This window comes from Hippocampus zosterae, chromosome 6 (assembly GCF_025434085.1).
Source record: "Hippocampus zosterae strain Florida chromosome 6, ASM2543408v3, whole genome shotgun sequence".
In the NCBI taxonomy this organism is placed as follows: Eukaryota; Metazoa; Chordata; class Actinopteri; order Syngnathiformes; family Syngnathidae; genus Hippocampus; species Hippocampus zosterae.
This window is the reverse complement of record NC_067456.1, coordinates 3,115,179-3,129,891: the sequence shown is the minus strand read 5'-3', so window position 1 is coordinate 3,129,891 and position 14,713 is coordinate 3,115,179. Positions and strand designations below refer to the sequence as shown.

At 41.1% G+C, this 14,713-nt stretch overlaps 3 protein-coding genes across 3 annotated transcripts; 2 read left to right on the top strand and 1 right to left on the bottom strand.

Moving 5' to 3' along the window:
- The first annotated feature begins 1,484 nt into the window (after nt 1-1,484).
- LOC127601863 (zinc finger protein 664-like) lies at nt 1,485-4,090 on the top strand. The gene is made up of 3 exons (XM_052067522.1): nt 1,485-1,742; nt 1,830-1,961; nt 3,114-4,090. Exons 1-3 carry the CDS (start codon nt 1,571-1,573, stop codon nt 3,914-3,916), a joined length of 1,107 nt encoding a protein of 368 aa, XP_051923482.1. The 5' UTR covers nt 1,485-1,570; the 3' UTR covers nt 3,917-4,090.
- Nucleotides 4,091-5,355: 1,265 nt separating this feature from the next.
- On the bottom strand, nt 5,356-10,052 carry cenatac (centrosomal AT-AC splicing factor). Its single transcript, XM_052068098.1, has 11 exons — nt 9,783-10,052; nt 9,256-9,422; nt 9,005-9,103; nt 8,846-8,912; nt 8,556-8,618; nt 8,233-8,300; nt 8,036-8,138; nt 7,938-7,968; nt 6,102-6,206; nt 5,787-5,919; nt 5,356-5,687 (listed from the first exon to the last, which is right to left on the bottom strand). The coding sequence occupies exons 1-11, from the start codon at nt 9,897-9,899 to the stop codon at nt 5,585-5,587; spliced, it is 1,056 nt and encodes a 351-aa protein (XP_051924058.1). The 5' UTR covers nt 9,900-10,052; the 3' UTR covers nt 5,356-5,584.
- An 803-nt stretch (nt 10,053-10,855) lies between these two features.
- LOC127602174 (zinc finger protein 251-like) lies at nt 10,856-13,198 on the top strand. Its single transcript, XM_052068099.1, has 2 exons — nt 10,856-11,156; nt 11,631-13,198. Exons 1-2 carry the CDS (start codon nt 10,964-10,966, stop codon nt 12,470-12,472), a joined length of 1,035 nt encoding a protein of 344 aa, XP_051924059.1. The 5' UTR covers nt 10,856-10,963; the 3' UTR covers nt 12,473-13,198.
- The last annotated feature ends 1,515 nt before the right edge of the window (nt 13,199-14,713 follow it).

The window sequence follows — 14,713 nt, the reverse complement described above, 5'->3', positions numbered from 1 at the left end:
TGGGTAAAACGTGAGACGTCACATCCGCGATGTCTGATTTCAAGCCGCGGTCAAAACAATTTACGTCACTCATTAAATCCTTCGTCACAGGAACGTGATGACGTTTTTCCTTTCCTCATTTTGGACCTGAATAGGCCAGAGCCATGTTGTCACTGAGCTAAAAATAGACTTTATATCCCCATTTGCAGCTGTAGCGTACACTGCACCCAACCAAGCTGATAACTGTGCACTGTGGAAAGGAGTTGTGCAGATTATATAAAGGCCTCTGAGAGCAAACTAGAATGGTTTATTAATATTGCCACTCTATTTGTTCTTACTGTGTTCTACATACAGATATAATGATACACCAGTGACCTCCTATTTCCTGAACCTCAAATTAATGACCTTCAAAATGATAGAGACATCACAGAGGCCCAATTGCTGCCTAATTATATGTATTGTGCTTATAATTTGCTTGAGAGGCTGTGAGGTAGTGCTCATTTCATGATCTGTTAAAATGATTGTGAAATATGTGGAGACCAGATATCCCCCAGAAGGCCATTAAACAGAACGTGAAACATTAAACAATAAAGTGTGTGTGTGTGTGAGAGAGAGAGAGAGAGAGAGAGAATTTAACCTGCATTGCAGAATAATGTTGTACATACTTTCCGAGAATCACAGACACCATGCTATATTTTATTACAGTGATTAAGGGGAAATGTTTATAATTACACTAAAAGGGAAATGTACAATAAGACTCAAAGTTATGATGAAATATTATGTGAACTTCCCAAAAAATCTCAATAAAACAATATTAAAAAACATGCATATGCATTTAAAAATATTTTAACGAATTCAACAAATTACAGTGTAAATAACTAAAAAGTAGTGCAACACTTTTAATACATATGTTGACAAACATAAAACATAACATTTTGTAAAATAATTCCGTTTTTTACTGTTTTAAAAAAAAATAAATGTTCATTGTCTGGAAAAAAGGGCAGGCTTGTACTTTTTCGAGGACAAGGAGCAGAAGATGACTCATACGTTTCTTCTTTTTGAGAGTGTCCAAGCTAACTCCCTCAGTAACTAGTGTTCTGTCATATTTGGAAGTGCTTTGTTTGGCACCATATACTGTGATGTTAACGATAAATCAGAAAGTAAGGGTCATTCCAGAATTTGAGGACATTTTCTGACTCCCAACACCTTCCCCCATTAAGCTTCCAATAATCCATGCACAGAAAACAGAAATGTTCACATTTCGTTAAATTATACTTGCTCTAAGACTAAATGTCTAAATGACCACAAATCTCTTGTTTCGTAAAATAATTACTACAAGTTCATTTAAAAACGGCATTGTCCAGGAAATAAGTCCTAGAATTAGTATAATGCCTTTTGATATTTTGTACGCAATATGAAGACAATTACAAAACACATTACTGTACTGATCTTTCATGAAAAGTGTCAAAAAGTGAAACCGGAACCTATGCCCAAGACTACCGGAAGTACTTCTGTGTGACACCCAGCGGAAATAAACAACGTACCTGATCGACTCTGTCGGCTGGCGTCCGCTTAAAGCGTCAAAGCAACGATGGCGTCTGTTCAGTATCTAAGGCACTTTGTAAACGAGCGACTCACTGCTGCCGCTGAGGAAATATTCGGCGTCTTCGAAAGAACTCTCGCCGAGTACCAGGAAGAGCTTCAGCGTCAGCGTCGAATGGTGGACACCCTCAGTGGCCCTCAAATCAAGTTACACAGGATCGGTGCGTGAAACCCCTTCATTCAGTGTCACGTTACCACACTAACGGCGAGAAGACTTTATTGATTTGCTTTCATCTCTTTGCCTTCAGAGATCCAACATGAGGACATTGAGCAGATTTGCACTGAGAAGCTGCTTTATAAGCAAGAGGTCGACACATGTGCGGACCAAAGTGAACCAGACCCTCTACTGGATGGGGTCTCCAGGCATGAATTACATTTAGGTATGCAAAACAAACAGGCCCACCCGTGACCTTAAAGGAAAATCGATAGATTGTTGATAGCATGACATCCCAGTCAAGCATACTTTTCTTATTATCTTTACCTTTATTAACTGACTGACGAGTATGAATTAAATAGCGTGGTTGTGGCATTGACTTGAACTATGTTAGCAATTCTGGTTCCCATATGTCACATATGGAAGTAATAGCAATGGTTGATTTGTTGTTCAGGATGTCCTTGATTTTACAAAGAAAAGCCGTAACTTTTGACGTTTGTTTTTAACGTTTTCTATATATGGCTTCCAAAGTTTGGCATCAGAGATCATTCCAATAAATCTTGTATTGTGTAACTCTTTTTGATTCTATTGCATGTACAGTGATTTTAACTTATTTTAGTGCCAGAAATAACTTTTTGTTCAAATTTAGTGAGAATTTATGGACATCAAAGCATTCTTCAGCGTATTCCGTTCACTGACCAATATTCAATTATTCAAGATTTTTGCCAGCAGAATATATTAGCATCATCAGCAAATACATTTAAATATTTTAAAAACATTGCATGTATCATTAGTATACAATCAGAATAATTTAGGGCCTATCATAGACCCATGAGGTACCCCAGAAATCACCAATAATAGCTTTATTTTATATTATTAAAGTGCACATATTGATGGGCCATCCAATTAACTTTGCATCCATTTATGTGCTAACTCTCTTAATACCATTTTTTGCTGTAATTTTTCCAGTATACTATATTCGGCACGATAAACAAGTCAACCACAAATTCTAATTGATGCTAATATATTAGCATCATCAGCAAATACATTTAAATATTTTAAAAACATTGCATGTATCATTAGTATACAATCAGAATAATTTAGGGCCTATCATAGACCCATGAAGTACCCCAGAAATCACCTATAATAGCTTTATTTTCTATTATTAAAGTGCACATATTGATAGGTCATCCAATTAACTTTGCATCCATTTATGTGCTAACTCTCTTAATACCATTTTGCTGTAATTTTTCCACTATACTATATTCGGCACGAAAAACAAGTCAACCACAAATTCTAATCGATGCTAGTAGCTTCTGCCCGTCTACAACACAATCTGCTACTAACGCTCTCTTCTTGGCCTTTGTGTGACCTTTAGAAATAAAACACGTGGACAAGGAGCCGCAGTTTCTTCGTGACCCGCAGCTTTGTTGGCAAGAGCAGAATTCATTTGCGGACCAAGAGGAGCCAGAGCCTCCACAGATTAAAGAGGAACCCGGAACCAGTCACGACGGAGAACTGAATACCTCCTCATTTGTTCCAGTCGTTAACGACCATTACAGCAGAGAGGATGCCGTCCTGTCCTCGAGTCCCATTGAAAGTCCGTCAGAGGACGCGAGCGTACACACCGAGACGAGCCGAAAGTCTTTCAGGTGCGACTACTGCGGCAAAGCGTTTGGTTTCAGGTGCAAGCTGAAAAGACACATGATGACCCACACGGGAGTGAAGCCCTACTCTTGCAAGACATGCGGCAAGGGATTTAACCAGACGTCCAACCTGAAAAGACACTTAATGATCCACACCGACGAGAAGCCATACGCCTGCAAAACGTGCGGGAAGCAATTCAGGAACACGCACGAAGTCATCACGCACGGCAGAACTCACACGGGCGAAAAGCCGTACCCCTGCAGCACGTGCGGGAAACGGTTCACGCAGCTCTCTATCCTCAAGAGACACGTCATGGTCCACACCGGGGAGAAGCCGTTCCTCTGCAACACGTGCGGCAGAAGCTTCGGCGACCTGTCGGTGCTGAAAAGGCACGCGATGGTGCACACGGGAGAGAAGCCGTACGCGTGCGACGTCTGCGGGAGAAGGTTCCGCGCCAACAGCAACTTGAGCATTCACAGGAGGAGGGTGCATGCGGCGGGACGGTCTCTCGAGGCCGCGTGCTTTGAGACTTGATGCCCGACGGAATTTGTTGGTGAACTCACATGAAACGACGTATACTTTTTATAGTAGCTTATTAGGAGCGTACATCTCTCTAATAAAAGACGCTTCGATGCACGTGTCGATACACGGGCTGTGATACGATTCACGGACGGCTCATCATAAAGTGGAACGATTTGCGTCAACTGAGTCGGATTACGGGCGGCCCGGTAGTCCAGTGGTTAGCACGTGGGCTTCACAGTGCAGAGGTACCGGGTTCGATTCCGGCCCGGCCTCCCTGTGTGGAGTTTGCATGTTCTCCCCGGGCCTGCGTGGGTTTTCTCCGGGTGCTCCGGTTTCCTCACACATTCCAAAAACATGCGTGGCAGGCTGATTGAACACTCTAAATTGTCCCTAGGTGTGAATGTGAGTGCGAATGGTTGTTCGTTTCTGTGTGCCTTGCGATTGGCTGGCAACCGATTCAGGGTGTCCCCCGCCTACTGCCCGAAGACAGCTGGGATAGGCTCCAGCATCCCCCGCGACCCTAGTGAGGATCAAGCGGCTCGGAAGATGAATGAATGAATGAATGAGTCGGATTACGATGTGATATCATACGGTGAGTTCAAGTGGGTATCTTTCAATGAGTTTACTTTACAATATGAACCAACTTGTCAGATATTTTATACAGACACGCATATGTATATTGGAGGTGTTCATCTCCATGAAGACATTTCAATATTTATTTACGAAACTGGGTGTGAAGATTGAAGGATAATGCATTCTAAAGTAAGCAGATATGATACACAAATGTCATCTTTTAAATAAAAAGCGTTTTTTTTTGTAGCACCTATTTATTGATAATAGCAATGACAGGATAGCACACAAAAAAAATCAGTTGGCAAAAGTACTCAACTCACTAATTTTGAATCTCCCAAAAAAGGCTAAGCAATAGAAAGTACCCGTTTTTAAATGTCGGGAGTCAAATCAGGCGGCCCGGTAGTCCAGTGGTTAGCACGTCGGCTTCACAGTGCAGAGGTACCGGGTTCGATTCCAGCTCCGGCCTCCCTGTGTGGAGTTTGCATGTTCTCCCCGGGCCTGCGTGGGTTTTCTCCGGGTGCTCCGGTTTCCTCCCACATTCCAAAAACATGCGTGGCAGGCTGATTGAACACTCTAAATTGTCCCTAGGTATGAGTGTGAGTGCGAATGGTTGTTCGTTTCTGTGTGCCCTGCGATTGGCTGGCAACCGATTCAGGGTGTCCCCCACCTACTGCCCGAAGACGGCTGGGATAGGCTCCAGCACCCCCGCGACCCTAGTGAGGATCAAGCGGCTCGGACGATGAATGAATGAATGAAGGAGTCAAATCAAAGAGTCCCTTTAGTTTGGAACTGTGCCAGACTAAAGAAGAAAATGACCCAGTGTGGTAAAATGATCAATAACTTCAAATATTTAAAAAATAAATAAATCTGTATTTACCATTTTTATTTGTTTTTAGTTCTACACTGGGAACGTTTTTCATACAAATATTCACTGTGAATTTACGTCTGCTTTCCGGATTACATTGCCGGTATAAAAACAGGAACTCTGTCATTAACCGAGGACCGCTTTTTGTCACGGCACGACTATTAATCGTATGGGAATGCGGCCAGCACACATGACATAGCGACCATCTGGCAGTCTTATGAACTCCATTTGAAATGTTGATATTAGTCATCTGTTGCCATCTTCGCTTTCTTGGACCCTTCAGCACCTTGCTTCATCTTCCTCTTCACTTTGTTTTTCTGGCCTTGCTCCTGTCTGAACTGGTGCCTGCTCAAAAAGAAAAAGAAGAAAAAAAAATCCAGCCCAGACATGAGAGGAGATATTGAAACGAGTCTGTGAATGAAGCGCAGCGTGTTGAAATCTCACCTGGATTGCCAGCGTCTGCCGCTGTTCCACACGCGACCAAAAGAGGGCAACCAGTTGGCATCGGTGTGTGAGCTGTGGTCAAAGTTGGCCCCCACTCTGTTCGGGGGAAGCTTCTTCAGCTTCTCTTGCTCCTCTGAAAAAAAAAAATATATATACAGGTTTCATGTGAGACTTTGCATGAGCGTACGGAGGCAATCACTTGCGAACGTCCTTCCAGCGAGCTGCTGCTGACAAGTCGTATGTCGTAAATGTCATCAAGGCCGAAGAAATTTTGTTTTACACTCCCCATAAGTATTAAAAAAAAACGTATGCTACTCTGTTTGAAGAATTCTTGGCAGGACGGGCCAATCTCCAGAGGCGTCGCGCTTGTGGACGTCCCCTCTAGAGGATCATCATCCTGGAACCAAGGAGGCACGGCACCTACAATGCAAAAAGAGTTAGCGATAAGGATAAAAGTGATACAAAAAATATAGATATACTACAGCCAATTCAATGCTGAAAACAGAAAGTTGTGTCCTGCACCTTCCTCCGAAAAGGTGGTTAAATGCTAATTTGTGTGCGCTTGTTCCAAAATCCCAACTTTTTTTTTTAATTGCATGTTTTTTAACAATTGGTTTTGTGCCTTTAAAGGGGAGCTCTTTTGAAATAAATAGAAATGCCAATGACCCTTTCCAGCCTTCCTCTCCTCCCAAAATGCTTTTTATGAATCAGGAAAATAAGCACTCAATAATATTGTACTTTACAACAGTAACGGCAGAACTAAATTCAAATGGTTGTGCATCACGATTTGATGCTGCACTGCAAATCGTTATGCTGCTTCTTCTGGTGTGCCAGCCTTGGCCACTGGGATCCAGTTATGCAGGCCGAAATGAAAATAAATACAACTACCGACTCAGTGAGATGCTGCAACAATCATTTATTGAAGAGGATAAAGAATATATGCCGGTAGGTATTGTTATATCTGCCTGCACGCTTTGCTTGTTGCTTCCGAAATCAACTACCAATGCCAACTACCGACTCAGTGAGATGCTGCAACAATCATTTATTGAAGAGGATAAAGAATATATGCCGGTAGGTATTGTTATATCTGTCTGCATGCTTTGCTTGTTGCTTCCAAAATCAACTACCAATGCCAACTACCGACTCAGTGAGATGCTGCAACAATCATTTATTGAAGAGGATAAAGAATATATGCCGGTAGGTATTGTTATATCTGCCTGCACGCTTTGCTTGTTGCTTCCGAAATCAACTACCAATGCCAACTACCGACTCAGTGAGATGCTGCAACAATCATTTATTGAAGAGGATAAAGAATATATGCCGGTAGGTATTGTTATATCTGCCTGCATGCTTTGCTTGCTGCTTCCGAAATCAACTACCAATGCCAACTACCGACTCAGTGAGATGCTGCAACAATCATGTATTGAAGAGGATAAAGAATATATGCCGGTAGGTATTGTTATATCTGCCTGCATGCTTTGCTTGTTGCTTCCGAAATCAACTACCAATGCCAACTACCGACTCAGTGAGATGCTGCAACAATCATTTATTGAAGAGGATAAAGAATATATGCCGGTAGGTATTGTTATATCTGCCTGCATGCTTTGCTTGTTGCTTCCGAAATCAACTACCGACTCAGTGAGATGCTGCAAAAATCATTTATTGAAGAGGATAAAGAATATATGCCGGTAGGTATTGTTATATCTGCCTGCATGCTTTGCTTGTTGCTTCCGAAATCAACTACCAATGCCAACTACCGACTCAGTGAGATGCTGCAACAATCATGTATTGAAGAGGATAAAGAATATATGCCGGTAGGTATTGTTATATCTGCCTGCATGCTTTGCTTGTTGCTTCCGAAATCAACTACCGACTCAGTGAGATGCTGCAACAATCATTTATAGAAGAGGATAAAGAATATATGCCGGTAAGTATTGTTATATCTGCCTGCATGCTTTGCTTGTTGCTTCCGAAATCAACTACCAATGCCAAACAGTTGCGTGTCGATGACGTTTTGCATTGTTAGCATGTGGTTAGCAAAGCTATGTGGTTGTTTTGGATAGACAATGCCATTTTTTTTTTTTTTTTAGTTTGAAGGTAAACTTCAACTGGGAGTGTTAGTTAGTGAACCCAAATTCCATCTTACCATACCTGTGTGTACGTTTCCGCTGTTTGCCGAATCCTACAATAGAGAAAACGACACCAGTGACTGCGTTTGTGTCGGATGGATTTCAAGGCTTTTCATCTACCTGATAACCAATGAAAGTCAAGCCCTGCTGCTGCGCGTCCACCATTGAGTCGACGAGGCTTCTCCCCGTCTGCCGGTGGCCTCCCCGTGGCGTCCCTTGAAAGCTTTTTTTTTTTTTTTTTGCAGCCCCAGGTAAGAAGATGAGCATAACCCATATTAAAAAAAAACGTGTGAATGCATTTGAGGAGACGGTGTTACCTGACACCGGCCTCTGCTGCCGTTTCCGTTCCGTTCTGTCCGTGGCTCGACTCTGGCTCTGCTTCATGCTGATTTTGATTCAGGAAAAGCCAACAGTGGTTCACAGAGGAAGTCTCACCGCTAATTAGCCCTCTTACCAACAAGTATCAAACAACGGTTCATCTATTTGGCAAATATTTTCGCTTTAAAACCAGTCACAGAAACACCATTGTTATCGATACTGTCTTTCACTAAGATTTTCTGCGCTATGCGTCTGAAAAGTATGCCAGTTGACAGTCAAGGCCACAGTGATGGATACCGCCATTGCATCCTTGGAAACAAACCTCTACAAGAGACTCAAGGAGCTCTTGGCGCCGTTTCTCCTGGGCCCGGATCAACTCTGCTTGCTAAAAGACACAAGGAGACAAACGGAACATCAGATGTGAAATCTGAACACAGAATTTGTGCAAAACCTTCCTGCAGAGTGCTCTGAATGAATAAAAGATAGTTCACAAAATGCCTGCAGCTGAACTGTGCGCCTTTCACAAAGAAAAAAAAATGTTGAAAAATGTTTTCAACCTTTGAGGTTCCAGTGCATCTCGGTGGGTCACCATAAAATAAAATGTAAGATTACCTGTTTAATGAATTCATCCTCCTGCTCCACAAATGTTTCCAACACTTTGGCCACTTCAACTTTAAACCTACAGAAAAAAAGAGTGCGTTTAACAGAAATAATGTTCACCACGCTGTTGACTTTTGCAAACATATCTCTTGATTTTTTCGCCAGGCTCACCGTTGAGTCTCTTCCTGTGTGATGATGACTTTGTCTTTCAACTTGGGATCGGCCTTGTTCTCCCACCAGAACTTGTGGGTACTCTTTCTATGTTCTGGCCTGAAATCGGATCATGTGAAAAGTCATCTTACAGCGCTACTCCACACAGCTATCGCTTGCTGCTGAAGCAATATTAGAAGTTATTCAATCTGACACGTGACAATATTTTGATGCCGAGTATCTTTGAACCTTTCGGGAAAAATGTCACTCACGTGGCCATGTGTTCCAGCAATCCTCCATGTAAAACGGTCATGTTGCCATCAGAAACATTTCGTTCCACTTCCTGGCCACAGCAGTAACACCAGAAGGTTTTCTTGTGTTGAGTACAGTCAAATTTTTCAACTTCAGGTTTTTTAAGTGTACGCCGTGCTTCCTTCACCTGGAAGACACGAGGAACAGCTGCAAAAACACTTCCAAAACAGGTTAAAAAGAACATTTTTATATTTTGACTCAAGTCTGCTACTTGTTTCCCTTTTGGAGAACCCAATCGAGGATCGCCACAACAAATCATCCTCTTCCATATCTCCCTATCCTTCGCATTCTCTGCAGCGTTCTGAAAGTCTCTGATACACTGTTGCTCTGCATTATCGATCCCCAAAATGTGAGCTCCATCTCCTGTACTCGTTGTAACCTTAAACTTCCTAAAAATGGAGCCTCAAAGTGTAGGCTCCCTCTAGTGGTACATAAAATTAATGCAAAAACATTTTTTGTAACTCCCGTACTAACATCAATTCATTACCTTTTCAATGAATTTCATCAACACGAGCCTAAGTCTGCTCTGGTGATGTTTCCCGAAGATATGTCCTTTCCCGTTGAACGCCGTTTGCCTACATATGGCGCAGTAATAGGCGCCCATCTACCCGGATGAAATGTGAATACCAATACGGAGACCACAATTTTGTGTGTCGCTTCTAACAAACAACTGAATTACTCTCCGTCTAGCTCACGAATAATGCAGTGGCACGAACTGCCAAAAGAGGAAATACCGTCTCGCAATGGATCCCCTAAGAAACAATATTGTGGAACTATTATTGTTGCTGTTGTATACACCGTGGAACTACCCGGGTTAGCATACTCACATTATACATATTAAAAGTATTGTAGAGTTTTAAAGTGCATGTTGTATTTTCCATATGTAAAATTTAGTTAACTTGAGAATAAAATGTCCTTCCTTTCCTAGTCGGAACGTAAAAAGTCTGGCACATGTTGTCGGAAGTATGCTGGTGACGCCTCCTGTAATATTACAGTAAAGTAACTATAAATTGTTTTAAACAACTCCTTTTTTTTAATTCGAGAAGTTCAATGAAGCTGGCTGATTAAAAAAAGAGACACGTTTCACTGACGCGTTTATAAGTAATAATTAAAAAATATGTTTTGTATGACTTATTTCATTATTGCGCTATCGTATTTTTTATTCAATATCTTTTTGTGCACTTAAGGCAACTCACTTGTTTATGTTGCATACTTTCTTGGAAGTAACTGAAATAAATGTGGCAAATAAATTCACGATGACCACTGTAAGCTCGCGAACACATGCACACACGAAAAAAAATGTGTTTCCGTTTTTAATTGCACCCAGGAGCGGGACCACACTTTAAATAACTAACAAACTAAATAATAAATTATTAATTTAAAAAACATCTGGAAATCAGAATATCTATATTTAAGCCGTATATCTTACCGGAAAAGGGTTTTGTGTCTCATTGAAATAAAAAGCGTATCTCTCCCCCAGATATGTCTTAATTCTACAAGAGTAAGTGCAACGATTAAACTAAAACAAAAGAAGTGAAACGCATCGTTGCTTCAAGTGCATCATCGGAACCAAGCAGGGTAACATCCACCGGAAGTTAAACAAACCCAAGCCAAAACGTTAGCCATCTCGAATCGCCTTGCTTAGTCAAAACAACAGTCCCGTTTACCATGTCGGTGACGCAAACGACCACGTCCAAATTCCACCACTTGAGGACGTTTGTCAACGAGCGACTGACTGCCGCCGCTGAAGAAATATTTGGTGTTTTTGAGAAAACAATCGTCGCCTACGAAGAAGAGATGGACCGTCAGCGCAAGCTTCTGGACGTGGTCTGCAAACCCGCCGGTCATTCACACATAACAGGTTTGTCATGCATTTTCATGCACGAGACAATTTTTACACACATTTGCGATGATACGATTAATTTTCAATGATTTTACTTGGATTTTGATTCCTATACGTGTGCAACCAACCATACCAAGTAATAGAAACCAAATATATCGATATAGTAATCGAAAGAGGGTTATGTTGCCTGAAATATTATATTTCCTTAATCACTGCAATTGTCAAAGCGAACCAAATATAGTCATAATTGTTTATTTAAATTCATCAGTCGGTTTATCTGTTTATGTGAGTGTTTATGTTACAAAATAGTGGAATGGGCATTGGCTTAAAAAAAAAAGAAAACCAAATTGGTCGAGTGGCAGGTAGAGGCATGGTTACGAAATTCTGCTTTTGAACCAAGGCACTGCTCTAAATTTCACCTTTTTTCTATATAATCGTTCAGCTAAACATTTTTTTTTGGTCTCCATTATTTGATCACTGATCGACCTTCAGAATCCCTAGAGGGAGGATTGTGCACGCAGGACAGCATCACCAGTGTGGAGCAGGAGCAGCAAGAGCTTTCGCACATTAAAGTGGAACAAGAGGAGCATTTCTCCAACTGTGCGGTCTGGCCGCTGGGTTTGAACTGTGACCTGAATGAAAGCGAAGCGGATAAAGACGCCACCAATGATGTGGAAAATGGCGACTTTGACACCTTGGAGCTGAGCAACGATAATCAAATCGTCTTCCGTGGCTATTATCCAGAAAACAGCCCAGAATACCTAAACGCAAACATAGCATCTACATCCACTCGGAATATCAAGACGGAACATCACGACCAGGAGGACGGGACGTATAACATGGAGAACGCCATGTCAGCCATCAACTCTCAGGTGCAACTCTTTGAGCAGCCTTTTCACGGCAGTGTCTTCCACACCGATTCGGACGTGTACGCGCAGGCCAAGCCTTTCGTTTGCGACGTCTGCGGAAAGGGATTCGGCTTCAAGCGTTACCTGGCGCAGCACATGATCACCCACTCGGCGGAGAAGCCGTACTCGTGCGGCAGGTGTCGCAAGACCTTCCGGCGCATGCAAGGGCTGCAGATACACATGCGGTGTCACACGGGCGAGAAGCCGTATTTCTGCAAAACATGCGGGAAGAGATTCTGCCAGAGCTCCTCGCTCAGGGTTCATCTGAGAGTCCACACGGGCGAGAAGCCGTACTCGTGCACCACGTGCGGGATCGGATTCAGTAGCCTGCCGGTGCTTAGGAACCACATGGTGAGGGTGCACGAAGGCAACATGCTGTACGTCGCCTCATCCGGGGAGAGGAACTCTGTTGTGTGGCCCAATTGAAGTGTCATGACACCTGTGACACCTGTTCATGTTTGGCAGTATCTTTATCCAGGTACAGTCAAACCTCGGTTTTTGAACGTCTCTCAAGCTTGGCGTTGATAGAACACATGATTGGAAAGACTATTTTTGACTTGGCTTCCACTTTTAAGCAAGCTTGACTTTCTCAAAGAGTGTCACTAGTGCCTATTAAATAGGCTAAAACTAACAAATGGAAGCAGAAAAAAAGACGTCAATAGGTGAATTTGTTAGGCTGGCATAATTTAGGGGATTACTTTGGCTGATTTTTTTTTTAAAGGCATTGTCTGATCCCCGCCCCAAAATACCAATAATCCAGAAAGTATATACTGTGTTGCATATTGTAAATTTCCCCAGTGTGGGACGAATAAAGGATATCTCATATTTATTTTCGGGGCAGCACGATGTGGTAGTGTTTGAGTCTCAGCCCCGGCTTTCCAATGTGAAGATTGCATGTTCTGTGTTTTTTTTTTTTTTTCCCTCTTCAGGTAGTCAGACTTCCTCCCACATTCCCAACATGTGCGTGTTAGATTAATAGAAGACTCCAAAAGTCTCAGTTCGGTATCCAATCTGATTTGTGTAAACAGGAAGAGATATTGCCATCACAAATAAAACATTACTGCTTGCTTGCTAGCTAGCTAGCTGTTTAGCTAGCTAGCTGTCTATCTATCTATCTATCTATCTATCTATCTATCTATCTATCTATCTATCTATCTATCTATCTATCTATCTATCTATCTATCTATCTATCTATCTATCTATCTATCTATCTATCTATCTATCTATCTATCTATCTATCTATCTATCTATCTATCTATCTATCTATCTATCTATCTATCTATCTATCTATCTATCTATCTATCTATCTATCTATCTATCTATCTATCTATCTATCTATCTATCTATCTATCTATCTATCTATCTATCTATCTATCTATCTATCTATCTATCTATCTATTCGAGGAAAGTGAAACATCAGTAGCTTGTCTCTTTAGTAATTGAAGACTATAGACGGGTGCGAACTCATGACTTAAAAACGGTCATAATGGCGACCACCTGAAGGGCTTTAGTTTAAATGCCACTGGAAGTTATTTTTGAAAGAGTGTTTTTTTTTTTCATTTCTTCACTGACATCGACTTTCACATATTGTTGATTCAAATGACTTAAAGACAAGACATTTTGAGACACATTTTCACCAGCTGAGATAAGCTACATTTCTGTAAATAGTTGAACGGTGAAAATATTTAATGTTGTGAAGAAACTTCTAAGTGTTTACAATTGTTTTTTTCCTTCATTCACCTGTAAAATGATTTTCAGTTCAAATAAACTACCTCAGTGATTTTTTTTGTTTGTTTTTGTTTTGTTTTCAATCTTGCTGACATTCGGTTGCAAGTCACTGAATATGTTAAAGTCAAAGTTGCAAGAAATAAAATGCAGAGACAAAGCAGTAATTTATTGTTTTGGAATAGTGAGTTTCAATGTGTGGTGGGAGAATGTGGGTTTGCTCGAGTGGTTTATGAAAGAATTACCATACAAGTACTGTGGAGTTCAGTTGTATTTAACTTATTTTAATACATTTGCATTTTGTAAATACTTTTTAAATACTGTTTGAGAAATTTCATTTAAATGGAAAAATCCATCAGAGTTTGAAGTACTATAGTTACATAAAAGTAATTATTGTTTCAAGAACCCAATCTTTCATGTGTATTTCCTTCTTCGAGACTACCGTATTGATGAAATTCCACCTTTGGCTATTTAAAAAGTAGCAGGCGTTATTTTTCTAGGAGGTTTTCTTTGCTTCTTTTTATAACGTAGAAATTCAACAGAGGTCTAGCATTAATGACGTTGAATATCATTTATCAGTTTATGAATACAATTATTTCAATATTTCTAAAGATATAGCTCTTGACGGTTTACCTGCTTCTGTTTCAAATTCAGAATTCATTACATGAAATGTCGCCATCTAGTGGGATTTTAAACCAGTTACAACCTTGTTTCCCAAGGTTTACTTTCTGATTGGATACAACTTTATTGTCAAATGTGCTGTATGTGTAACGTTGCTGTACTTGAAATTAAAGAGTTGCTAAAAGAAAACAAAAACTGTACAAAACATTTGAATGCAATCACCTCAATTCTGTTACACCTGCTGGACGGCTTCCGCCATTTAGACACGTGATTAAACCTCGAGCTATAATTGGTCTAGATGCACTTTTCGTTTGATGGCAC

What these genes read in the sequence shown, in the direction of transcription:
- LOC127601863 (XM_052067522.1), top strand. Translation starts at nt 1,571, where the DNA reads ATGGCGTCTGTTCAGTATCTAAGGCACTTTGTAAACGAGCGACTCACT. An exon ending in AATCAAGTTACACAGGATCG is followed by an intron (nt 1,743 to 1,829) that starts GTGCGTGAAACC and finishes CTTTGCCTTCAG; the next exon opens with AGATCCAACATGAGGACATT. An exon ending in CAGGCATGAATTACATTTAG is followed by an intron (nt 1,962 to 3,113) that starts GTATGCAAAACA and finishes TGTGACCTTTAG; the next exon opens with AAATAAAACACGTGGACAAG.
- cenatac (XM_052068098.1), bottom strand. Translation starts at nt 9,899, where the DNA reads ATGGGCGCCTATTACTGCGCCATATGTAGGCAAACGGCGTTCAACGGG. An exon ending in TGATGAAATTCATTGAAAAG is followed by an intron (nt 9,423 to 9,782) that starts GTAATGAATTGA and finishes CGTGTCTTCCAG; the next exon opens with GTGAAGGAAGCACGGCGTAC. An exon ending in CAGCGGAAACGTACACACAG is followed by an intron (nt 6,207 to 7,937) that starts GTATGGTAAGAT and finishes TTTGCATTGTAG; the next exon opens with GTGCCGTGCCTCCTTGGTTC.
- LOC127602174 (XM_052068099.1), top strand. Translation starts at nt 10,964, where the DNA reads ATGTCGGTGACGCAAACGACCACGTCCAAATTCCACCACTTGAGGACG. An exon ending in CGGTCATTCACACATAACAG is followed by an intron (nt 11,157 to 11,630) that starts GTTTGTCATGCA and finishes ATCGACCTTCAG; the next exon opens with AATCCCTAGAGGGAGGATTG.